Consider the following 26,294-nt stretch of genomic DNA (forward strand, 5'->3'; position numbering starts at 1 on the left):
TCATTTTTGTAGTGACCTGCCATGGCTTGAAGCAGTTCTTTAATTATTTAGTCTTTAAATCAACTTTCATGTGAGGCCTGTGTGTTTTCCAAATATAAAGTACATATAAAGTACATTTGAGAACTTTGTATGCTTTGCGGCTATTTGTGTACCTCTCAATTGTAGAGGTACACAATGATCAACTGCCCTGTACACCACAGACATCTCATGCCATCCCAGCTGCAGTTCACCGGAGTCAGTTCTCTTATATAGTTGCCAGCTGACAGTCTCATGTTCCTCACTCATGCCCACTAATTCTTTTGCCCTTATATAGTTGCCAGCTGACGGTCCCATGTTCTTCACTCATGCCCACTAATTCTTTTGCCCTTTTTGCAGATGTTTCTCTGTCATGTTTTGCCACCTAGCTATCCACCTCTCTGCTCAGCCTCTTCCTGCCTATCTTTCTTTCTCTTCTATCCCTTGGCATTAATGGCCACATGAAATGCTTCTCATGGCTGATCTGAACAACCCTTCTCTCTAAAAGATGTTGTTAACTAAAGATGTCCTCATTTTATATACTTAATTTTTCAACTTGGGTACTCTGTAAATTACCCTCCTTCCCCCCCCTCTGTTTTCAATATGACAGCCTGTTGTTCTTCAGAATTTGAAAGATAAAGGGATTAATGTTAAAAGAGAGAGAGAGAGAGATTATCATTATCACATTAACTCCACAGATGGTGCAAACAACCCATTTGGTAAACAACAGAACTCTTGTTAATCCTGTCTCTCTATCTTCCTCCTACTTAAGAGTTTCCAAAGAAACCACTATTGATCTGTCAATGCTAGGAAGAGTAATTGTGAAGGATAAATGACCTGTTTTTTAAGCCTTGCTAGCCTGTGTGTCAGACTGTGGCAACAGAGTGCTTTGTTCTAAAGGGAAGCCATGCAGGTGTGCAGGACTTTGTAAACAGTGAACAGGTATTGTTGCCTTTGTTGTTGTTGTTTCTTCTCCCTGATACTGAGAATGTGAGAAGGAATATCTGGGGACCTGATCTCTGAAAACCTCTTCTTTGGCTCAAAATGATATACAGCTGATAATCACCTTTCTGATAACATTGTTTTTGGGTAGTCATGTGCAAAATGCAGAGCAGGTGGACTGCTATTGCAAAGCAAACAATGGCAGTGCCAAATTGTTGGGACTGAAAACACAAGGAAAAGATAGATCAGTACAGTTGAACAACACCAGAGGCATGCAATGATCATAGTTAGCACCTTTACCATTCAGTGGTCTCAGCTAAACTCCTATCTTAGGAGTTGATATCACCCATCCGTATAGCCAAGTTGTTGTTAAGCAAAAAATGCAGAGATAAGGGAGACCAAGAAATATATATCATTAGTTACATTTCTGCCCATAAATGCCTCCTGAGATCACAGAAGGATGTGATAAAAACCGCCAACAAACCTCTACTCCAGCCAAGTAATGGATGCCTGATGACAATTACTTTTCTTACACAGTGACATAGCACTTTCTTTGACGTTGGGGTTCCATAAGTGGAAGATTTCTTAATGTACTTTCAGTAGTCATTAAAGCTGCAAAACGTCATGTATTTACAGTATGTGCACTTCAGTTCAGTGGACTTTGGTTTAAATCTCCAAGCAAAATTGCAGCCCCATTATTTCTCTTTATCATTGTTATGTGCTATCATTTTGCTTCCAAGTTATGGCACCTCTAAGAATTAGGGACTTCCAAAAGGTTTTAGTATCAACAGCTCTGTCCAAACTCAAGGCATGGCTGCCTTTATTGAGCCAATGCATCTCCTGTTTGGTTTTCCACTTTACCTGCTGCTTCCCATTTTCCCCAGCATTATCATCGTTTCCAGCAAGCCAAACATTCGGTAGCCTCAGTTTAGTCATTTTTATTTCTGTTTTATTTCCCACTCTATTTGGTCTAGCACCTATTTATTTGTCATGCTGGTAGGCCATAGTTTCCCGAAAGATCTCATCCAACAAAACATTTTGAATGGTCTCTTTCATTACCTTGAACTTCTATTATGCAATTACATTCTTAAAAAATCAAGTAGAGCTATATCAAGGGCAGCTTTGTATTTGATACTGTGAAAGGTGCAGAATATACAAACCAGTCAGTGTTCTTGTCTATATTGTATTTTTCTAGACTTCATAATGGGGCTTGCTTGTTTGTGTCTCTGTTTACTCGCTATTTGTTCTGTTGACATCTTTCTGTGCTGTCCCTGTATCATTGACTGCATTCCCAAGTGTGCCTTTTGAACATATCAAACACCATGCTTATGTTTGAGCTAGCACTGGACTTCTTTGACTTTGTACTTTTGTCCATCCCTGAAACTGGACATGATTCCCATGTATGCCAAAGTGGAGCCAGCTGTTCAGAGGGCTGGGCCATAAATAGTTTATTGGAATATTGCAGAGTGTCTTCTTTTCTTTCTTTAAGATATATATGTAAACCCCAGTGGCTGTGAGGGAGGAAGCTGAGGCAAGTTTCCTTTCCTTTCTCCATCTGCCCCATTAAAATTCAAGCCATGGCAGCCAGAAAAAAAGAATTCTGGCTACTTTCATGCTCCTGAACTCCCAGCATGCCTTTGGCATTTGGTGGAAGTGGGAAAATGTGGCAGCTGCTCTGACCACCAAATCTTTAATTTACAAACGTGAGAGAACAGAAGAGCCTCTACCTTCAGAGGCAGCAGCTTTGACAAGTGGAAGGAAATAAGAAAGGTAGGTTTGGTTCTCTGTTAAACATAAATGCTCCACCAAAATTAGTCGAATGGTTTGTTCCTCTGCCACTTCACAAAATAAATGAAGCATTCCTGTGACTTGAGGCTAGGATCACTTCATTACATTTCTAAATTTTAGCTGATGGTACTATTTCCTAGTCAGGTGTGAAATTCATGAGAGGCCATGGCTCACTGGGAGAAATAATTCACACATATGAAGCCTTAGGTTCTGTCTCTGTCTTCAATGATCTCAGATGGCTAGTCTAGGAAAACCCTCATCTTGAGTCCTTGGCAGGCTGCATCTGTACAGCTTCAAGGGTATACTCACTAAAGGGTCTTTCCCACTCGTGGCTTAACTGCATTTTTTTGCTGTTTTTTGTATGCCTTTATTTGTCAAAGAATCTCCCTTATTCTTGTATTCAGCTCTTCAGGCTCTGCTGTTTGTCAGTCAACTCTTCTCATAATGTCATGTGATCTCTGAGCCATACCTGTTAGCTTTCTTCTTATTTATTTGCATAGACCCATTGCCTTTTCCTTGCCCTCTTTCCTACTGGATTTCTTGCCTAGCCCATTTCCCAGGTTAGCACTTTCATACCTACCTTTCCTGACACACACCTTCATTCCTTTCTGAATTGCAGATTAGATAGGGAGAAGAGGTGGTAATAGGATAAGATGTTGAGCTGCACACTTTGCCACACAACATGGCCAAGCTATCTGAGGAGTAGCCTATCTCGTTATGAGCTTTTAAAGATCTTTAGGAGAAGCTGTCATAAAAATGCCCATGGTTTCAGAGATTCACTTAACAACCACGTAGGCCTTCTCCTGACCCCAGATTACAGAATGCATTCCCTTCTGAGCTGTGATCTGTTTCCCCCTGATTGATTTTAAGTAGAGAATAAAAAGACATCCTTTTAGACTGGCTTATAATGTCTAACCCACCCAAGACATTGTTTTAAACGTATCCTTCGTGTCTTTTAATTGTTACTTAATGTATTTACTTGTTTGAATGGTTTTTCAGTGGGATTGGTTGTGCAGTTTTATGATTTTTAGCTAAATATGGTTGTACCAGTTTTTATAAGAAGTTTGTAAGTCACCTTGAGTGCTGTCTTTTAGTGAAAAGGTGAGGTAGTAATGTAATAAATAAGCAAATTAACATGTCTCCATAACCCCAATTTCTTCCCTTTTCATTTTTTTTTATTTGTATGCGTTAGATGTGGCACAACAGAGAATTACTTTAGATGTGGCACAACAGAGAATTACAGAGAATTTCGCAAAATCCCTGCTATACATGATCAGCCCTTTCTCATCTTGGCAAACAGACTGCCACTCGTTGTATCCAGTTCCCTGATCTCCAGTATACGTACTCCGGAATGTCATCTCTTTTTTAAAAAAATGAAGTCATATTGCTAATTCCCTATTTTCCCATGTTATTCTTGTGCCGTACTAGATTACTTTAGATACATCCTGCGGTACTGCTCCTTTCTTACCTAACACTCTCTCTTCCCTACAGTATCCTCCTTGGATGGAAAAACTAGAAACTTTAGGGGATGTAGAGAGAAACTCTGACACAGTGTTTTCTATTCTGGAGTCAATGTTAGTCTTTTAAGGTCGCAGTTTCTGTATTCACAATGCCAAGAACTACTAAGTGTGAAGATTTATATGCAAGATAACCTACAGAATCAGAAAGTGATAATTCTTGTGCATAATTTAAATATTTACGATGCTCAAATCCTATATGTCTTACTGCATATAGTGGATACTTCTGTTCTCCTCTGACTGTATAGAGAGACTTCATTGTATGGGGATTGTTGCTTGTCTACTTCCGGTTCCCTTTGTTCTAGTTTGGTCACTGCAGATACAAGACTGTTTGCATACAAATAATGCCTGTTTATATTTTGAAGAAAATGATTAGTTCCTCCGTCTCCCCCTTACTTCTCACATTGTGAGGTTTGAGTTGGCATAGGATGTGGTGGTTTGCATATCTATTTCAGTTTATAATGTTCAGTTTCTTACAAAGCATATTCAACCTAATATGGAAGAAGTCCAGCTGCCATGACTCAGCTTCCAGAAAGCATATTCGCAGTTTTGTGAATTGTGTACTAGAGGGTATATTCATTATTTCGCATCACTATTTTTCACTGTATACATTTTTTTGCAGTGAGAACTATATTATGAATGAATTCTTTTATGTTACAAAAGAACTAATATGAGTTTAGATTTTATATAAAATTAGAATTGCATATAGTTGAGTCCCTCCCCCCATTCCATTTTTCCAGAATCAATCCCCAAAGTGGGGGGGAGAGTCCCTTTTCCCCATACAGTTTCAAGGTTTTCAGAACATTCTAGGAAGTTTTCACACAAAAAAATGAAAGAGCAGATTATAAAATAACCAGGCTAAAACAGTAGTCAGGCACTATCACTTTGGCCTGTAACTTCCAGCTGCCCTAGCCAGCTTGATGAAGGACTGATGGGAGTCAATATCAAAAAGCATCTGGGGAGCTGCAGTCTAAAAACAGCTGGAGAGTCACAGTTGCTGTAACCCCGATGCAAAGTATCAATGGAATAACCTGGCATAGTTTAGATCCATTGTGGAATCAAATAATATTTCCCACCTTTCCAGAATTCTGCAGAGAGAGTGGGTTTCTCCTAGGTAGGAGGTGGACATTGATAAGGTAACCGAAAGAGAAGACTTGCTCCATGTAGCCATTGACCTAAACAACTGATTCAGACAGTCCTGACAGCAAGGGCTGCCATCATTTGGGAAGGCTCATATGGGGGCAAATGTTCTTTGAGATATTTGGGGTTCAACCCCTCTTAGGGCTTTCAGGGAAAACAGCACCCAATGATACTCTAGCAAGGCTGGTGCCATTTTCTCACTGCTGCTAACTTGAGGAAAAACCTGGATGTCAACCACACTGGTATGCTTGGAAAAGAATTTTCCACTTTTCATACAGACTGCTAATGCTACGTCAGAGCAATATGTGTTCATCCCTGCACTGAACTGTATGAAGTCTTTTGTCTTTGCTGGAGGGAAGGTGGAGTACCACAGGACAGGAAGGATGCAAACATCGTCACATTGTACAGGAACAAAGGAGACGGGTGACTGCAATAACTATCATGACATCTCTCTTCTTAGCATTGTAGGGAAGCTGTTTGCCTGTGTTGTGCTGAAGAGGCTCCAGGTGCTTGCAGGCAGAGTCTATCCAGAATCACAGTGTGGATTTCGAGCTAATAGATCCACCACTGACTTGGTATTCTCCCTGCAGGAGAAATGCAGGGAACAACAACAGCCACTCTTAGTGGCCTTCATAGACCTTACAAAGGCCTTTGATTTGGTTAGCAGGGATGGCCTTTTTAAGATGGGAAACCCTGACATCTGAGCGTTCAGCCTGTAGGCAGGCATTGCATCACGGCCTCTCCCAATTTGAAGAGGCACTTATTCAGCAGGCTCAGGCAAAGAGGCAGTCCCAGAAGCAGCAAAACCAGGGAGCTGGACAGGGGACAGATTGTATTTGTCTTCAGTGTGGAAGGGATTGCCACTCTCGAATTGGCCTCCACAGCCACACTAGATGCTGTTCCAAGTCCTCCATACAGAGCACGTTACCATAGTATTTCGAGACTGAAGGATGCCTAATGTAATGTAAGGGCCCTCAGCTCCACAATCTTGTCTAGGCTGCTCACTGAGAACTCAGTAATTTTCCTGATTTCCATACTTCCTTAGACAACAAAAAGAATTTACATACATGGCTACGGGCGGTGTTTTGTTAATTTTGGAAGTCTGTTCTTATGAACACATATGTGAATGTGCCTTTCAAATGTGTGTTACATGTTGCATTTACTGAGTGCTATTGCTGGCTTTCCTTTCCCAGAAGGCATAAATGCACGTGTGACTGCTTGCAGGGTGTGGAGCCTAATCTTCTGACTTCATATTCATGGTCATCAGGAGACATTCTTCTATACTGTGTACCTTGTTAGAAGTGCATACACTCTGAAAACGGAACATCAGCCTTTGAATGCATGGCTTATAAATTAGAGGGTAAAATAAAGCGATTCTTCCACATGGATGGCTAAAGCAGGAAATGTAAAGCAGCATAAATCACATATTGTGGTTTTTAAAGATACTTCAATGTGCTGTTAAATGAAATCATGGGGCAAATAAATGCTTTGATCCTAGAAATTAGATATAAACGGTGTTTGTTATGTGCCATTAAGTCACATCCAACGTACAGCAAGCCTAATAGGTTTTTCAAGATATTTGAGATACTGGGGAGTGGTTTGGTCATTTGCGCACACACACAGTCTGTTTCCATGGCCAAGTGGGATTTGAACCCAGGTCTCCCCAGTCCTCATCCACCACTTTGTCCACTACACCACACTTGCTGTTGAATATAAGTAGGCATACAATTCTAGCCGCCTAGAGTGATCTTAATCAACTAGATAGGCGGGATATAAAATGAATGAATGAATGAATGAATGAATGAATGAATGAATGAATGAATGAATGAATGAATGAATGAATGAATGAATGAATGAATGAATGAATGAAACCAGGTCAACCAATACTGGCTCACCGGTTCAAAATGTGTCCATGCAAAATGACTCTGATACTGGAGTTAGGTGAAGAAACACTGTACAGAAAAGGCTCGATGTGTCTCAGAATAGGAAGGAGAAGCTACAAAACCTGGCCTTCCCTGTGGTTTGGCATTATCCAGGTGCTTTCTTTCCCCAAGTAGCTGTGGAGTGGAAGTCACTTCCCTGTGGATTATCTGGTTTCATGATTTTGGTTTAGATAGGATTTAAACTCAAACCACCCCAGTCCTATCAGCATACTATCCAAAGTATCCTGCTCTGTCTTTCTTGATTTGAAAGGCTCTCTTGATTAGGTTGATTAGATTCTCAGGAGAATATAATCTAGCCTCCTTGTTTTATTGTGTTTCACTTTCTTTGTATTTCTCACTAGCTGGAGTGTTTACCTGACATCCTCTTAATCCATTGTACTTTGGAAGATCTGATAAGGTGGCAAGATAAATATGTTTGGGATTTCCTGATAATCTATTCAATCTTCATTTGTAGACTTTGCTTGGTGACATTGTTTTTTAATACCGGGGAAAAATTAACTTCTGAAAAATGAACTGAAGTGTTCTTCCCATCTGCATCAAGCCATCACTTTGTAAGCTGAGTAGGGATATACATACTAGGTTTCTCTGTGTTTGTCAGAGAGGAAATTGATAAAAACAAAGAGAGCACCAAATAACTAGAACGTGATTCATATTACTGAGGCTGTAAATGATAAAGGATTGCCCCTTCACGGATTGCTGCCTTGTCGTGGCGAAGGGGCTTGAGTAATTCAGAGAATCTATGGGCTATGCCATGCACAGACACCCAAGATGGACAGGTCATAGTGGAGAGTTCTGACTAAACCCAATCCACCTGAAGCAGGAACTGGCAAGCCACTCCAGTATCTTTGCCAAGAAAACTCCATTGGCAGAAATAAAAAGCTAAAAGATATGATGCTGGAAAATGAGCCTCTCAGGTTGAAAGTTGTCCAACAAGCTACTGAGGAAGAGCAGAGGACAAGGACAAGTAGCTCCAGAGCTAATGAAGTGGTAGGGCCAAAGCCGAAAGGATGCTCAGCTGTGGATATGCCTGGAAGTGAAAGGAAAGTCTGATGCTGCAAAGAAAAATACTGCACAGGAACCTGGAACGTAAGATCTATGAACCTTGGTAAGCTGGATGTGGTCAAACAGGAGATGGCAAGAATAAACATTGACATCCTGGGCATCAGTGAACTAAAATGGATGGGAATGGGCGATTTCAATTCAGACGATTATCATATCTACTATTATGGGCAAGAATCCCGTAGAAGAAATGGAGTAGCCCTCATACTCAACAAAAGAGTGGGAAAAGTTGTACTGGGATACCATCTCAAAAATGATACAATGATTTCAGTACGACTCCCAAGACAGACCTTTCAACATCACAGTAATCTATGTTTATGCTCCAACCACCGATGCCGAAGAGGCTGAAATTGACCACTTCTATGAAAATTTACAACACCTTCTAGAACTGACACCAAAGAAAGATGTTCTTCTCATGATAGGGGACTGGAATGCTAAAGTAGGGAGTCAAGAGATAAAAGGAACAACAGGTAAGTTTGGCCTTGGAGTTCAAAACGAAGCAGGGCAAAGGCTAATAGAGTTTTGTGAAGAGAACAAGTTGGTCATCGCAAACACTCTTTTGCAACAATACAAGAGGCAACTCTACTCATGGACCTCATCAGATGGGTAATACCGAAATCAGATTGATTATATTCTTTGCAGCCAAAGATGGAGAAGCTCTATACAGTCAGCAAAAACTTGTATTGTGGACAAGAAACTACTGGGACAGAATATGGAGAGACCTGATGGTTTCCTATAGGTAAAAGTGTCAGCTAAGGGTACATTTTATCCTGTTATCTGTTCAGTCTGTATGCAGAACATATCATACAGAAGGCCAGACTAGATTGAGATAGAGGAGTGAAAATTGATGGATGAAACTTCAAAAATTTTATTTATTTATTTATTTATTTATTTATTTGTTTGTTTGTTTGTTTGTTTATTTATTTATTTATTTATTTATTTATTTATTTATTTGTTTGTTTGTTTGTCCCCCCCCCCCCCCCAAAATCTGGTTATGATCACTCTAGGCGGCTGTATATTTAAGATATACAGATGACACCATCTTAATGGGAGAAAGCAGCAGTGACTTGAAATGGGTTTTAGTGAAAGTGAAAGATGAAAGTGCCAAAGCAGGACTGCAGTTGAACATTAAGAATACAAAAATCATGACTACAGAAGAACTACACAAATTTAATGTGGACAATGATGACATTGAAATTGTTACAGATTTTTGTACACCTTGGTTCAATCATTATCTAAATGGAGACTGCAACCAAGAAATCAGAAGATTTGAGACTTGGAAGTGCAGCAACGAAAGAACAAGAAAAGATAATCATGTGTAAGGATGTGTCACCGGAGACCAAAACCAAGATCCTCCACACTCTTGTATTCCAGTCACCATGTGCAGCTGTGAAAGCTGGGCAGTAAAGAAAGCTCACAGGGGGAAATGATTTGTTTGAAATGTGGTGCTAGAGGAGAGCTTTGTGGATGCCCTGGTTTATCAGAAAGTCAAGCAAGTGGGTACTAGAGCAAATCAAGCTTGGATTATCTCTGCAGGCAAAAATGTCGAAACTGAGACTGTCCTTCTTAGGACATATCATTAAAAGACAGGACTCTGCAAAAGACAATGATGCAGGACAAGGTTGGAGGGAGCAAGAAAAGAGCAAGACAAAACATGAAACGGTTTGACTCCCTAAAGGAAGACAGAGGCAATAGCTGAGCAGGGCTATTGGGAACAGGGTATTTTGGCGATCGTTCATTCATAGGATTGTCGCAAGTGGGAGGTGACCTGATGGCATGTAACAACAAAAATCTGCCAACCAGCTCAAGGTACCTGGATTTACAATTTAACAAGTTAGTCAGACCTAATTTAGATTCCACTGAATTCCATGAGGAAAGACAGAAACTTAGTGACAGCCTGTGTGTCGTGTGAGCAAAAGACCGCAGATTCAATTTTCAACATGTCCAGATAGGATTAGAAAAATTTCCTGTTAGAAAAACCTCTTTAGAGAACCATAATCTGTTAGTGTAGATACAGTACTAATCTTACTAGTATAATGATCTGATGGAGAATATGGTATTCTGTTTTCATATTTGCATTTCTTAATAATCAACTCTATTTTTGTTTTCCTCTCCAGTGAAGTACCTCTTTAATCTTTATTCTATCAGCCTATGGGAAACAAATGATTTTTATGTACATCCACATTTCAAAAGTCTTGAAGATCTCCTTCTTAACAGTCCAAAACCTCACATCCATTTAGGGGATTGACGATTTGTAACACCGGAACATCCTCAGTTATTACAAGAGCTGAGCAGGGCTGTTGAGGACAGGACATTTTGGAGGTCATTCATTCATTGGGTCGCTAATGGAGGTGACTTGATGGGCACATAACAATTAACAACAACATTGTCAGCCTCAAAATTATATCAAGCTGTTTGTTACATAGCATTTTCTTCAAATTCATAAAAGTTGCTCTAGCTATCTTAATTCTTCAGTTTATTTGCATACTGTGGTCTCTGTGGTTGTTAATTAAATATCCCACATACACATTGCATTACTAACATTATGGTAAGTCAGTCGCTATTTTAAAGAGAGAAACTTACAAATTAAACTTACATGGCCCACTTACTTCCAGTGAAGGATGATTTTAAAATAATAAATGAAAGGAGATGAACGAAATGCTAATTACTAAATTTTGTTGGTTGTTTTTTTTTAGTAGGTGGTGCAAGACCTTCAATTACTCCAGCAGGATCTTCTTTGGTCGTGAATAGCGGGCAAGAATTAAGGCTGTTCTGCAGTGACAATGGCCCTGTGACTTGGCATTTCCAGAATGCGGACCCTTCGGCAAAGCCAAAGTATTTAAAACAAAATGAGTTTCACATAAGCAGCGCAGAACCTGGAGACACAGGAACGTACACATGCAAAAACAGAGAAAGCTTGAACATCTCCACTTACGTTTTTGTTAAAGGTAAACTACTGCTATCATTTTCTGTCCCTTTCTTACACTGGAGCTGTGGTGCTCCAGATATTGTTATCCTTCACCATTCAGTCTGTGGACTAGAGCAAATAGGAGTTGCAGGCCACCAGCATCTGGAGAGTTACATATTTTAAACAACACAAAATGTGCTGAGAATAGAGTCTTGGTTCATACTCATAAAATATTATATACAGTGGTGCCTCGCATAGCGAACGCTTCGCTATGCGATGAAACCGCACAACGATGGGTCCCGGGCCATCGCTGGAGCGTTCGCTCAGCGATGGCCCCTATGGGCTTTTTTCGCTATGCGATGATCGCGCTGACGCGATCAAAGCATAGCGAACAGCTGATCGGCGGTTCCAAAATGGCCGCCGCTAAAACAAAATGGCGACTGCTGTTTTGCCTCGCTAACGAGGCATCCAAAATGGCCACCGCAATGGAGAAAACTTGCAGAACGGTGAGTTTTAAGTCTATAGGAACATATTAAATCAGTTTTAATACGTTCCTATGGGCTTTTTTGTTTCACTTAACGATGGATTCGCTGAGCGAGGGTTAATCCGGAACAGATTAACCTCGCTAAGCGAGGCATCACTGTATTTATGTTATGTAATGTGATTTTTGCACATCATAAGAAGCCAATGTGTCAGGCCAGAATGCCACTTCAGTTACCACCTACACTCCATGTTGCTTACCATAAAGCAAATGTAGTAGCTATATAAAATGCATAGATACATACATTTTAAATAAAAATATATGTAAAACAGGAGAATAATATATGCTTCCTTGGCTTGAAGCAGTCTCTTTGGACTGTAGAAATCATGAATCGTTTTAGGAATCTCTCCTTGATTAATTAACAAAGGAAATATTCCTTTATTTCCTGATTTTGTACATGCATTTCCTTGTTTATTTATTACATTTCTGTGGTAGCCAGTAGCTGAAGCTTTATGGATGGGTCCCACAATAAAGCTTAAACCATAAAATATAAGAATGCGATAAAACGTTGCCCAAAATTCTATTGGATTTGTACAGCATGAATTCAAAATGATATGACTGGAGTGCATGATCACTCTAGTTGTCTGTTGCATACTCAAACATGAAATAAACACTGAAGAACTAAATTATCTGTCAGCCAAATGTCAGGGAATTTGGGTCCCTGGAAATAATTGTCTTTGACACTAAATGATACTGAGTTTGTACCAAAGAGTTAGCACCATGTTGCCTGATAGCACATGTAAGTAATCAAGCAGGGTCACAGTGATGAAATAATGAAGGAACAAGCATCGAGATTCGTCTGAAAAATGAAGAATCAATAGGCATAATCCAAAGTCTCTGACATCCATATTCGATTTAATCCGAGCCAGAAATCAACCTTGAAACATGTTTTAAATGGTTGGACTGAATGATTGGGCTATGAAGAAATAACAGACAGGTGTAAATCTGAGTAGAATGGATTCCTCTTGCTCGCCCACTAGGTAGCCTCAGCCTTTCACTGTGCATTTGAAACTGGAAGCAGAATTTAGCTTTCAGTCAGACTTGAGCTCTTACAACTCTGGAAATATATGCCGTAGGATTTGTTGGACAATGTGGCTCCCAAAATATCCCTTTGAGGCAAGATTGTTCTTGTTAGAGCTGTTCAGCCTTTGGCTATCTTTCTGAATACGCTGGAAAGATGCCGATGTGAAGTGCAAACCTCTTGAGACTGGAAATAAAGTGAACCGATAGTATGCAGTAAAGGTTTCTAATGAGTCTTCTGATAGCAAAGCCTGTTCTTCTGTGAGCCTTTATAACACTAAAGGGATTTTTGGAATCCGTGCCAAAAGCAAAATGCATGCTTTGCCAGAACATCCAATAATCTATTGCTGGTAACACTTAAGACCTGATTTGCACATATAGTACATATAGATTGTCTATCAATAATTCCTCAATAGATTGTGATTGGCAGTGAGATATGTGAATTGGCTTGTCATATTATAAGAGATAACCTCTGCTGGTTTTAGACCTCTGATGCTTCAGTCACAGATTTAAATTACAGAGTTAGGAAATAGCATATTATGTTAATTTTGGTAGTTTTTTAAAATATGGTTCCTTCCATATTCTGCTTTTAATTTAATTAGGCTCATGCATATTAATATTTGAATATAATGAATAATGATTTTTGATTTGTTGTTTTGTTATGCTCTTCCTCTTATTTCTGATCAATCATCAAAGTTTGGAGATAAGGACCAGTTAAAATCCTAAAAACATTTTGGAATTAAATGAACTCTGGTTGGAAGTCCTAGAAGGTTTTGCATTGAAAAGGAATTCTGCTTTGCAGATAGCTTGGCCTCCCTCCCCCAAGTAACAATTAACACAATTAATGAAAGATCTTTCACTACCAACATAAAAATAATGGGAAAAAATTGGAGCTAACTAACAACAAAACAAATTATTTTAAAGCTAACATTCCAAGCTGTGTTAAATTATCAACTGATGAGCATGAACAAGGTGAGATTGTGGTTTGGCTCTAGGGTTTCTGGGCACTGGACTCTTCTCTACCTCTACCCCTGCCCATAGATGCCTTTATATGATATGGTGGTGCCCCACTTAACGATTACCCCGCTTGATGACAAATCCACTTGACGATGTTTTTGTGATTGCAAAACGATGTTTTAATGGGCAAAATCTGCTTTGCGATGATCGGTTCCCTGCTTGGGGAACCGATTCTTCGCATTACGACAATCAAAACAGCTGATTGTCGGGTTTTCAAAATGGCCGCCGGCTGTTCAAAATGGCTCCCCGCTGTGTTCAGGACGGATTTTTCGCTGCACAGACATTGGAAAATGGCCGCCCTATGGAGGATCTTCGCTGGACGCTGAGGTAGTTCGCCCATTGGAACACATTGAACCGGTTTTCAATGCATTTCAATGGGCTTTTTTATTTCGCTTGACGAGGATTTCGCTCTACAGCAATTTCGCTGGAACGGATTATCCTCGTCAAGCAAGGCACCACTGTACTTGGTGGTGTGCACTTATTTGAACCTTAAGGAGCTAAGCATTTCTTCCTTTGCAATGCTCATATCTATTGCAGATGTGGGGAATATGTGGCTCTTCATATTTAATTAATGGACTGTAACATCTGTAATTCCTTAACCTTGGCTGTAGTGGCAGGGCTGTTGAGAACTGCTGTTCAGGGACACCTAAAACTGCCCATATTTGCCATCCATTATTTATTGACTGATTTCTCTTACTCCATGAAGCCTCCTGTACAAGAAACCTAGCAGCACTCTCCATCTGTCCCTTGGGGTTTCATGCTTTAATGGATTGTTTCATTTGCCGTTTCTGCAGTGGTTTATATTTTTGGAGTGTCTGACTTGGGAAGCCCTACAGGGTGAAGTGGGCTTGTTATTCCATCTGATGAACCTGAGATATATAGATGAGTTGTCTAGAACAGACCCAGTTAAATCAGGCGGACCACTGAGGACTTCTTCATCTGTTCCTACTGCAGGATGGTTTCATATTCCCTAGGATATATCATACAGGACATTCCTGTGAAGATATCTCAAATGATGTTCCGGTCCCATGTGATTCTGTTATCCAGGCTTGATCAGGGCAGTGCACAAACCATCCCTGTGAAAGAAAATGGTAGCCATATTGAATTTGTAGTATATGTTACAACTGGCTTTTCTCAGTCTATTTCACCCCAGGAAGAATATTCTACAGGTATCTCCTGGCCCATGGATTCCTTGGGGTTTGGAGAGGTGCACAAAACACTCTGTATGAGATGATTTCCCAATGTACAGAGAAGACAGTCCAGTGCTTGGAAGTGGATATATTGGAAGGCTTTTGGCAAAGGACTTTTTAAAAAAATACATTAATTCACAGCTGACTGTGGATTTTGTTTGTGGGTGTTCTAAAGATTGCAGAAGATCGTATACAACTTTCCTACAAGTTAAGAATTTCTGTTAAGGCTCTTTTCTGTTAAACAATTCATCTCATAACAGTTTTCAAAGGAATCTCCCTTTGTGAATGAGGTGGAAAAAGCAATTCATGGTAATGAACTAAAGTGTGAATGTTACTGGGCAGGCTATATTTCATGCTAAGATCTGAGCAAACAAAAGGAAATGGAACTATGGTAGGAATTCTGACATTATGTGATATTATTCCTCCCTCCCACACAGTTTGTTAGCAAACAGTAGGATGATCTGGAAAGGGTAAGCAAACTCATTAGTCAATTTCCTTCAATCTGCTACATTCTCCTGGTGACCTAAAAATACCGTACTAGTTACAGGATAGAAAAGATAAGGGTTCTTGGCTTTGGTTACTGTGAATAATAACTACTGTTCTATATCTAACGGAAGACTCCATCTATCATTACGAACATTCAAAAGCCCATATTAAGACTCCTGATTTATCATCCATAGAAACATGATTGTGAGGATTCAGCAACTTCCCCAAAGCAACCAGCGACCACCTCCTAGAGTTCAGAACTCTTTGGGAACATCCAAATAAACACAACCATTTGTATCTAATAGGATTGCACCAGGACTCATTTGTGAGAGTGTCCATGCTGGCTGTGGAATTCTGGAAACTGTAGTTTTTTAAAGGCGTTATTTAAAACGCTGATTGATGGATTTCTTCTATGCCCTTCTCTTCACCAATTGTAAATGGGCAGAGTTCCTCAGTAGCATTTTTTTCTTCCTGAGCTATTAATCCATAAGAAACTATTCTGTTGGTAATAACCATATTTGCCAAATTCCTACTTTAGTAGACAAATAAAAGGCAGAGGTGCTCAATTCCTATTTTAGTTCAGTCTTTTCCCATAAGACAGACTATGAGCTTCCAAACAAATTGGAAGTGCAAGTGGGGGGGGGGGGGGAAGAGACAGGATTGCAGCTGGAGATAGATAAACAAATAGTCAAGGAATACCTTACCACCTTGAACAAGTTCAAATCTCTAGGGCCGGATGAACTGCATCCAGGAGTACTGAAGGAACTGGCTGAAGAACTCTAAGAATTGCTATCCATTATTTTCTTGAAATCATGGGGAACCAGGGAGGTGCCAGAGGATTGGATGACGGCTAATGTTCTCCCTATCTTCAAAAAGGACAAAAAGAGAGAGGAACCTGGGAACTATAGGCCAGTCAGCCTGATATCAATCCCAGGTAAAATTCTGGAACAAATCGTGAAGCGGTCATTGTACAAGCACCTAGAAAACAATGCAGTAATATCTAGAAGCCAACACAGATTTGTCAAGAACAAATCCTGGCAAACTAATGTGATCTCATTTTTTGATCAAGTCACCTCCCTAATAGACAAAGGGTATGCTGTAGACATAGTATATCTTGACTTCAGCAAAGCTTTTGACAAAGTACCCCATGATATCTTGATTAGCAAGCTAACTAGGAATGGGCTGGATAGATCAAGTGTCAGGTAGCTGCAGAATCATACTCAGGGTGATGATTAATTGGTCTTTTTGTAACTGGGAGGAGGTAACAAGTGGGTTACCCCAAGGGTCAGTCCTGGGCCCAGTGCTCTTCAATATTTTTATTAATGACTTCGATGAGGGAGTGAAGGGAATGCTTGTCAGATTTGCAGATGATACAAAATTGGGCAGAATAGTTAATACCCTAGAAGAAAAAAAATTCAAAATGACCCTGATAGGCTGGAGCACTGGGCTGAAAGCAACAGAATGAAATCCAACAGGGATAAGTGCAAAGTACTGCACCTCGGAAAAAGAAACCAATTGCACAGTTACAATATGGGAGATACCTAGCTCAGCAAAACTATGAGCAAGAAGGATCTTGAAATTGTCCTAGATCACAAGCTAAATATGAACTAACAGTGTGATGTGGCTACAAAAAAGGCAAATGCTATTTTAGGCTGCATTAATAGAAGTACTATATAGTTTCCAAATCCTGCAAGGTGCTAGTCCCCCTCTATTCAGCACTGGTTAGGCCTCACCTTGAGTATTGTGTCCAATTCTGGACACCACACTTCAAGAAGGATGCTAGCAAATTGAAACAAGTTCAGAGGAGGGTGACAAGCATGATCAGGGGGCTGAAAACCAAGCCTTATGAGGAAAGGCTGAAAGAACTGGGCATATTTAGCCTTGAGAAAAGAAGACACCGAGGAGGGGCAAGATATGTTCTCAGTCATCCCAGAGTGCAGGATACACAACAATGGGTTCAAGTTAAAGGAAGCCAGATTTCGGCTGAATATCAGGAAAAACATTCTGTTAGAGCAATGTGACAGTGGAACCAATTACTTCAGGAGTTGGTGAATGCTCCAACACTGGAGGCATTCAAGAACAACTTAGATAATCACCTGGCAGATATGCTTTGATTGTATTCCTGCATTGAGCAGGGGGTTGGACTTGATGGCCTTGTAGGCCCCTTCCAACTTCACTTTTCTCTGATTCTATGATTTGTACACTGAAGAGGAGTTTACTGATGTCTTCCTTGGAACTAACTCAATATAGTAGCATTTTCTAGTTAACTGTCATTCAGTGTCAAAAAAGGGTATCAGGAAATTAGAATAAAACCTAGCTGAGAGTGCTGGGGCATCTTTTATAGTTTCTCTGAATTTTCATATGATAGTAAAATGGAATATATACACAATTAAATATGTATTGCTTAATATGTAGGCATGTTGATATTGTAGGGAAGAGTACCGAGCAAGACAAAGATACGTGTTTTATTACATTCTTATCTAAAGAATTGTGATTAAATATATAATCTTTAAGAATTTTCTTTTTCATTCCAGATCCAAAGGTTCTGTTCTTTCATGAGCCAATGATATTTGCAACTGAAGACCACGATGCCCTCATTCAGTGCCCGGTAACAGATCCAGACATTTCAAATTTCACATTGAAAAGATGTAAAAGTTCTAAATCTCTACCTGAGAATATAATGTTAATTCCCAATCCTCAGAAAGGAATTACCATCAAAAATGTGCAGAGATCATTTCTAGGGTGTTACCGGTGTGCAGCACAGCAGAATGGAGTGGAGAAAGAGTCAGAAATTATCAATCTTATTGTGCGGCCAGGTAAAATATACCTTTATCCAGACTGAAACAATTAGTAAACTCATTTTAATCATCTGTTGTATACTAGCTGCTTCCTGGAATTTAGGCAGCCACTAAAGCGGTTTTATATAAGATTGGCAGAAATCCTGTTGGTATAACTATTCCTAGAGAGGCCTAATGATGTGATCAGTGGGGAGTGATTTTTGAGATAAAATGCTTTTGCCCTGCAGTTCCCATGTACTCCTTTTCACTGTGTAGAAGTATGAGAGCAGTGGAGTGGAAGGAGGAAGAGTTTAACAAAAATTATTTATTTTAGGTTTTTATTTAAAACATTTTTACCACCTTTCTCCTTTTAAAAGGACCCAAGTTGCCTTACATCGTTAAAAATCGATATTTACAAAACTAAAAACAGTGAATATACAATACTGAAAGGATCAAACACATATCACTCTGAAAAACAGTAAGCAATAAAGTACAATCGCCCTCTGCTGATGACATAATCAACCTTCCGCAAGCATGGTTAAGCCAACAAGATTGAGCCAATGTGTCTGAACAAGGGTGGTATTAAAGGCAGTCAGGCCCTCAACCTCATTTCAAAAGCCCTGTGCAAATGGTCAGTTCAGGCTTCTGGAAGAGTGTTGTGTCCATTCCTGTATATCTTGCTAGGTACAGAGGAGGAAAAAGGGAGATAAAGCAGTGGCAGGAATAGAGAAGACAAAGAAGTAAACTCAGTTTTGTCTCTGGCTCTGTCCACAGTTACTTTAAGTCCCACTCACTACTAAACTGTCACTATGGACAGTTATCCCCAAGAGGACATGGTCCTTTACAGAGAAAAGGTTGGCTGCCCTTGAATTAGATTATTATTTCATACTATTGATGCATGTGTTTCCATCAGTGGATGCCAGAGGTGTGAGTCACAACCTTATAAAGACTGTTATGGAATTAGTTTCCTGATTGGGCTTCAATTTTTGCAGATTAAATAGTGTGTGTGCTTGTTTGTGCATGTTGGGTAGTACCTGTAGACTTTTTCGTATTTTAACCAGGAGACATACATGGTGATATAGCATTTTAAGATGCCTCCGGAGGTCTGATATTTTATTGGGAGGTTAATAACTTTTGATTTCATTTTCTTCCCACCTATTTCTTGGAGGCTCTGCATAAAATGAAAAGTAACACACAGCTAAATTGTTTTCCAGTTCACAAATCCCTTCCAGACATCACCTTATCCAAAACGGACCAGCTTCTCAAAGAGGGTGAAGAATTTGAAGTTATGTGCACAATCAGGGATGTAGACAGCACTCTACAAGCTAAATGGATTTTTCAGGGCAGTGCGGTAAGTTCATTATACCCCATCAGCTTTAACTAATGTACTTGAAAGAAGAATCTTTTTTAAAAGCCAGAGAATGATATGCTGAATGAAACATAGATATGTCATTAGTTGTGACAAAACACTGTTCCCATGAAGTGTTGCTACCCAGAAGAGTAACCTTGACAAATCTTGAATGAATGTCAAGTCTTTTGGCGAATACATAGCCTTTCTACCATTCACACCTTGACAACAGGGCCAACCCTACTATTAGACAAAGTGAGACAGATGCATCACGTGGTAGATGCTGGGAGGCAGGAGTAGGAATATTTGTGTGCCAGATGGCCTTTAAGCCAGTTTGGGTCCTTCAGATATGGCATAACCCCACTGCCAGTGCTGAAGAAAGATTCAGCTGCTTATATAGTTACAAGTGGAGAGATAATTCTTTTTCTTCATCCCAGGTCACAAAATGTCTTCTGCCAGCCCTGCTTGGCAGCAGCATACATCATTCCCTCTGACTGACAGCAGTTATAGGATTCTTCTCCCCCTTTCCTATCTACTTCCTCTGGTTCATGTTGAGCAGTCTAGAAGTCAACATCCTGGTACAGAGCAATTAATCCACTGGTTCCCAAATTTCAGGGCCCAGATATTCTCTGACTTGAACTCTCAAAAGTGCTAGCTAGCACAACCAGTAGTCAGGGCTTCTGGAAGTTGCAATCAAGAATATTTGAATGTGTGGGAACATTTGAACTAAGCAGATCCTTGTTATCTTGCAGCTTTAGATGCCATGTTTTCCCAGACCTCTCTTTGTTCCTCAATGCTTTGATTCTTTGTTTCATCTAGATGCTTCTAACCATGTTTGTCCTTGTTTATATCCCTGCTGTGCTTCACTCTTTGTTTTGTGTTTTGACAAAGATGCTTTATTTACACAGAAGCCCGTGTCTCTAACTGCATGTGGAATCTTGAATAAGAACTGCTAAAGAACTTTCCAGCCTTATTGTCCCAGACCTGACGTTCTCCAAATGACTTAGACTTCAGCTACCATTATCACTGAATATTTGCCATGCTAGGCTGTTGGGAATTGTAATCTCAAACATCTAGAGTGGGATTGGGTCCCTTTAAAACATACTTTAAGGGCAAAACAGATATGGATGAGGAGGGAGGAGGAGCTGCATAAGCCTTTCATCACCTTGATATCCCTCCCTTTCCTCGGCATTTGTCTCCTGGTATTTGACTACACAAGGCAAAATCCAAACACGGGTTTGGACGGGTCATAATGCACATTGACCTTTAGCAGCAAAAATAACTGGAACAATTCAAAGCAGGACAATGGTGAATAGAGTAGAGATTATGTTCACTCTGCTCCTCTGCATAAAATGTGTCTCCCTAGAAGCTAATTCGTGAGTAATCTCCTACAAGAGGATTTCTTAAATATATCAGCATTTCACATGGAGCCAGCACTGCAGGAGGTACTTGCGCAATGATTGTGGTTTGAGCCAGGGGGACAATAGGGTACTCTTGCACTTCTCTGTAGAGGGTAAGCTCCTCAAAGGCTATGTGGCAAAAGGAATCTAAAGTCATAAGAATCTGAGTCATAGGAGGAGTCACAGTGGATCAAACAAAAGGTCTGTCTAGTCCATCATTCTGTTCCTACAGAGACAAGATGTCCATGGGAAGCCCACAAGCATGTGAAGTTCCCCAACAACTGAGGCATACTGGAGATGATATGTAGCCATCATGATTACTAGTATTTGTTAGCTTCATTTCCAATGAATTTGCTTAACCCCCGTTAAAAGCTATTCAGATTGCTGGATGATACCACTGAATCTTGCTGGAGTGGATTCAACAGTTCTAATGTTGATTGAAGGACAGAATTGTGACATTAGTCATACTACAGTTCTAACATTAATTACAAGGAGAGGGAGGTGGAAAGAATTTGTATTATGAGATAAAGAGAGAAACAAGCTCCAGCCCACTTTCTGCGCACCAGTGTAATTTTATATATATATTCGTTATCATACATACATGTGTACTTCCTATTTTTCACAAGTTTTTGCATGCTAAAGGATTCTGGGAACTTGAGTCCAAAAATCACCTTCTTCAGGCTGTGGGAGAAGAAAAACAAAAGCTCAAAAGGAGGAGGTTTTCTATCTAAACACTTTAGAACTCTAATTAGCTAGTTTTTCCTTACTCAGTAGCCCCAACAACCAAATCTTGATGTCATCCAGGGTTGTCATTCTTTGGCTTTGAAGTACAAATTCCAGGAGTTTTTAGTATGTTCCTTCAACACTGGGAAGAATAAAAAAGTAGAACTAATGAGAAACTGATAGAAGGGGATCAGGCCATGCCATTGCTCTGAATGCAGTTATTAGGAACATGAGATATGTAAAGAAAAAGCTTGCAGATAGGCTCAGAAACCATTGAGCTTTTTAAAAACTACTACCACCCAATTTTTAAGTAAAATGGTTTAATAACCACAGAGCTGGAAGATCCTATGGATCCTCAAGAACAGCCCCTGTCAAGGAGGCACAGTGAGGAATTGAACTCCCAACCTTTAGCTCTACAGACAGATACCTATACCACTGTGCTGTCCAAGCAGCACTGCATTCTAGAGTTCATAATTTTAACAGTCAGCTAGCAACCAGTGAGTCAGTGGGGCTGCAACAGTGCAGAAAGAGTTATCATAGAGACAGTTTCAGAAATGCAACTTCAGAGCCCCATTGGTATGGAAACATAGGAGACTCCAAGGTAGGATTCAGCAGTATGTGGACCGAGAACTCCCAGAAGTACAAGCTGGATTTCGAAGGGGCAGAGGAACTAGGAACCAAATTGCTAATATGCGCTGGATTATGGAGAAAGCCAGAGAGTTCCAGAAGAACATCTACTTCTGCTTCATTGACTATGCAAAAGCCTTTGACTGTTTGGACCACAGCAAATTATGACAAGTCCTTAAAGAAATGGGAGTGCCTGACCACCTTATCTATCTCCTGAGAAATCTATATGTGGGACAGGAAGCAACAGTTAGAACTGGATATGGAGCAACTGATTGTTTCAAAATTGGGAAAAGATTACGACAAGGCTGTATATTGTCCCCCGGCTTATTTAACTTATATGCAGAATGCATCATGTGAAAGGCCGGACTGGAGGAATCTCAAGCCAGAACTAAGATTGAAGAAATATCAACAACCTCAGATATGCAGATGATACCACTCTGATGGCAGAAAGTGAGGAGGAATTAAAGAACCTTGTAATGAGGGTGAAAGGGGAGAGTGCAAAAAATGGTCTGATGCTCAACATTCAAAAAACTAAGATCATGGCCACTGGTCCCATCACCTCCTGGCAAACAGAAGGGGAGGATAGGGAGGCAGTGACTTGGGCTCCATGATCACTGCAGATGGTGACAGCAGCCACGAAATTAAAAGACTCCTGCTTCTTGGGAGGAAAGTAATGACAAACCTAGACAGCATCTTAAAAAGCAGAGACATAACCTTGCCAACAAGAGTCCGCATAGTCAAAGCTATGGTTTTTCCTGTAGTGATGTATGGAAGTGAGAGCTGGAACATAAAGAAAGCTGACTGCCGAAGAATTGATGCTTTGGAATGGTGGTGCTGGAGGATGCTCTTGAGGGTCTCCTGGACTGCAAGGAGAACAAACCTATCCATTCTAAAAGAAATCAAACTTGAGTGCTCACTGGAAGGACAGATCCTGAAGCCGAGGCTCCAATACTTTGGCCTTCTCATGAGAAGAGAAGATTCCCTGGAAAAGACCCTGATGTTGGGAAAGTGTGAAGGCAAGAGGAGAAGGGGACGACAGAAGATGAGATGGTTGGACAGTGTCACCGAAGATACCAACATGAATTTGACCCAACTCTGGGAGGCAGTGGAAGACAGGAGGGCCTGGCGTGCTCTGGTCCATGGGGTCATGAAGAGTCGGACACGACTAAATGACTAAACAGCAACTCAATTTAATAATGTCTCACAGTACAATGCCCAGCATTCACGATCCTCCCAATATTAGCTAAAGAATCCTCCCAGTGTCCAAAACTCTCTTGTATGACCACCATAACTAGCACTATAAACTGGAGCATTTACAGTTGCATCGCCAGGCAGAACAGCAAGAAAACTTAGGTGGAAAGGAGAAGAGAGAAGACAGCAGAGGCCAAGTAGTAGCACTTAGCATATAGTCAAATTAAAGGCTATTGGATATCTGAGAAGACTCAAAAGTCAGATAGAAACAACCATCAGGCAAGTTAGAGAAATCAGCTGGGAGGGAGAGGACAGCTTCCCAGTAGCACAGGTTTCATTTATAAGTTATGAAAATTGTCCAGGAAACAAATTCCTATTTTAATATTGAGCCTAATGGGAAAGTAGGGTTCGACTGACTTTACAAAGGGACTCTTTAGATTGTACGGGGCTGTTGGAATGTTTTAGTTTTAGCTGTTCCACTGGGATGATTGTTGAGCTGACTCTAAATTGCTTATCATTTAAATATTTGCAGATTGCCTGTGGCCTATCACTGTAATTTAAGCATATATGCAAAAACTCCTGAGAAAAGTGCTCCTAACCTTGCTCAGTACAATTATGCTTGGCTGCTAATAGACAATTATTAATGATGGCGATCGGAATATATAATCAGCAGCTCCTGGGCAGATGGCAGAAGGACTTGTGTGGCCAGATTGTGGTGCTAGATAAAATAGCGCACAGCTTTGGGAAAATGAGTCCTGGATAATCTGGCCCTCGGGTCCTTCATGTAGTTTTCCATTAATCCACTGGTGCTGGCAGACCTTTGCTCTCCTAAGTGCTTTATCTGTGGCAAATCGCAACTCACCCACTCCAAGGGTGAAGCAAAGCCTCAGTAGCATGCAGTCAAATACCGGATGAGATCTACAGATGGGACTTTGGGGACGGCTCCAAGATCAGTTAATATTTTTTGTCAAAAACTGGTTTTCACTCATGGGCTTCTTCTGCTCATATTTCTTCCCTTCTTCGTTTCTTTTTGTTTGTGTAGTCTACTTTTCCCCATGAGTATGAATAAAAACCCCACTGAAAAATATTTGGGTGCACAGGGCAATTCCCTTTTTCTTTAGAGCAGTGTTAAGAGGTGGCAATCCAGAACCTCTCTAGCCAGGAGGGTCAGTGGATGGCTGTGCTGCCTGGAGGATTCTGGAGACTGCGATCCCGAAAGGAACTTCTCCAAATTGTAGAACTCAGGATCTAGCCCCAGCGATAGGTGCCCCCTCTCCACAGCCCTGCTTTCCTGGAATAGGAATTCCTCCTTCACTCTACTTGATGTTTTTTAGGAGGCATAATTTAAACAACAGTTAAGGTTAACAAGGGGCCAGTAGATTGAAATATGATGGAGCCGCTCACAATTGTTATGATTGCTATGTGTTTTCTTGATAGGGATTCTTGTGAGCACGAGATTGAAATCCCTTCAATGCTACCTCCTGTTGGCACTTCATACAGTATGTTATCAGTCCAGTTTGTGGGATGAACTGGCAGAACCAAAGTGAACCTAGAAAAATAGGGTTTTCAAACGAACACAAGCCCTTGTGAGAGCAGAGAAGAACAGGCAACTTCACACCCGTATTCTATGTATACTCTATGCCCCTCAACATATATTATGAAATATTTGATGTTAGCTAGCCCAGATGCTCTTCATGTTGCCTATCACAGGATGAAAATAAACTGGTCTATTTGGTTGTTGTGAGTTTTTCAGGCTCTTTGGTCATGTTCTTAAGGTTGTTCTTCCTAACGTTTCGCCAGTCTCTGTGGCCGGCATCTTCAGAGGACAGCACTCTGTGCTCTGGTGTAATATGCTTGGGAGTGGAGTATTTATGGATGTGAGATAGGCTTTTGTCCTTTTCTGGAGATGGGCGATTAGTGTGTCTTGTGGGTGTATTGTTGTGATAAGGAGCAGAGATTATCTGTCACTGTGATTGATGGGTGTCATTAGCTGGTCTTTTGTGTGTAGTGATCCCCGGTCCTTGTGGCTGGGTAGAGTTTGTTGACCTTTTGAGAGCTGGGAGTGCTGTCCTCTGAAGATGCCAGCCACAGAGAGTGGCGAAACGCTAGGAAGAACAACCTTCAGAACACGCCCCAAGAGCCCGAAAAACCCACAACAACCATTAGATCCCGGCCGTGAAAGCCTATATACGAATAAACTGGCATATTTATTAATTGCATGGCAGTGCTTCAGACACGAACAAAGACTATTACTTCAGTGATGGAAGAACTACTGCACTCTCTCTCTCTCGTTCTCTGAGTTTTTATGAGCACGACCAGTAAAACCAGGGTTGGCACTTTCGTTAAGACTGAGGTCACAGTCACCAGCAGCAGATGCTGAGAGAGGGCAGGGGAGAGCAGGAAGGTGTAGGAGGACATAGCTGTGTGTGCAATGCAACCTACCGTACAACCTCCAAGCTGCCCTTAAGTGTGGAAGGAAGAGGGGCCCCATCGGCATCCCTCCAGTATAATCTATGTCTTGCAGTATGCTGAGGGGACAGAGCAAAAGGACAACTACTGTCCATGCTGCAGAGGCAATACTGGAACGAGCAGTGAGGCTGCTCTAAGACTGCACACACCTTAATAAGGACAAATCTCCTATGTAGCTGTTACTAGGAAAGGA

General features: G+C 40.7%; 1 protein-coding gene across 1 annotated transcript in view; it reads left to right on the plus strand.

Moving 5' to 3' along the window:
- The window catches only part of KIT (KIT proto-oncogene, receptor tyrosine kinase), a 103,898-nt gene that overhangs the window by 33,224 nt on the left and 44,380 nt on the right, over positions 1 to 26,294 (plus strand). Inside the window, exons 2-4 of the mRNA XM_073001249.2 lie at positions 11,101 to 11,352; positions 18,101 to 18,382; positions 19,558 to 19,694. Coding sequence (XP_072857350.2) covers positions 11,101 to 11,352; positions 18,101 to 18,382; positions 19,558 to 19,694 — 671 coding nt within the window. The remainder of the gene's footprint in view (positions 1 to 11,100; positions 11,353 to 18,100; positions 18,383 to 19,557; positions 19,695 to 26,294) is intronic.

Source organism: Pogona vitticeps, chromosome 5, assembly GCF_051106095.1.
Source record: "Pogona vitticeps strain Pit_001003342236 chromosome 5, PviZW2.1, whole genome shotgun sequence".
Classification (NCBI taxonomy): Eukaryota; Metazoa; Chordata; class Lepidosauria; order Squamata; family Agamidae; genus Pogona; species Pogona vitticeps.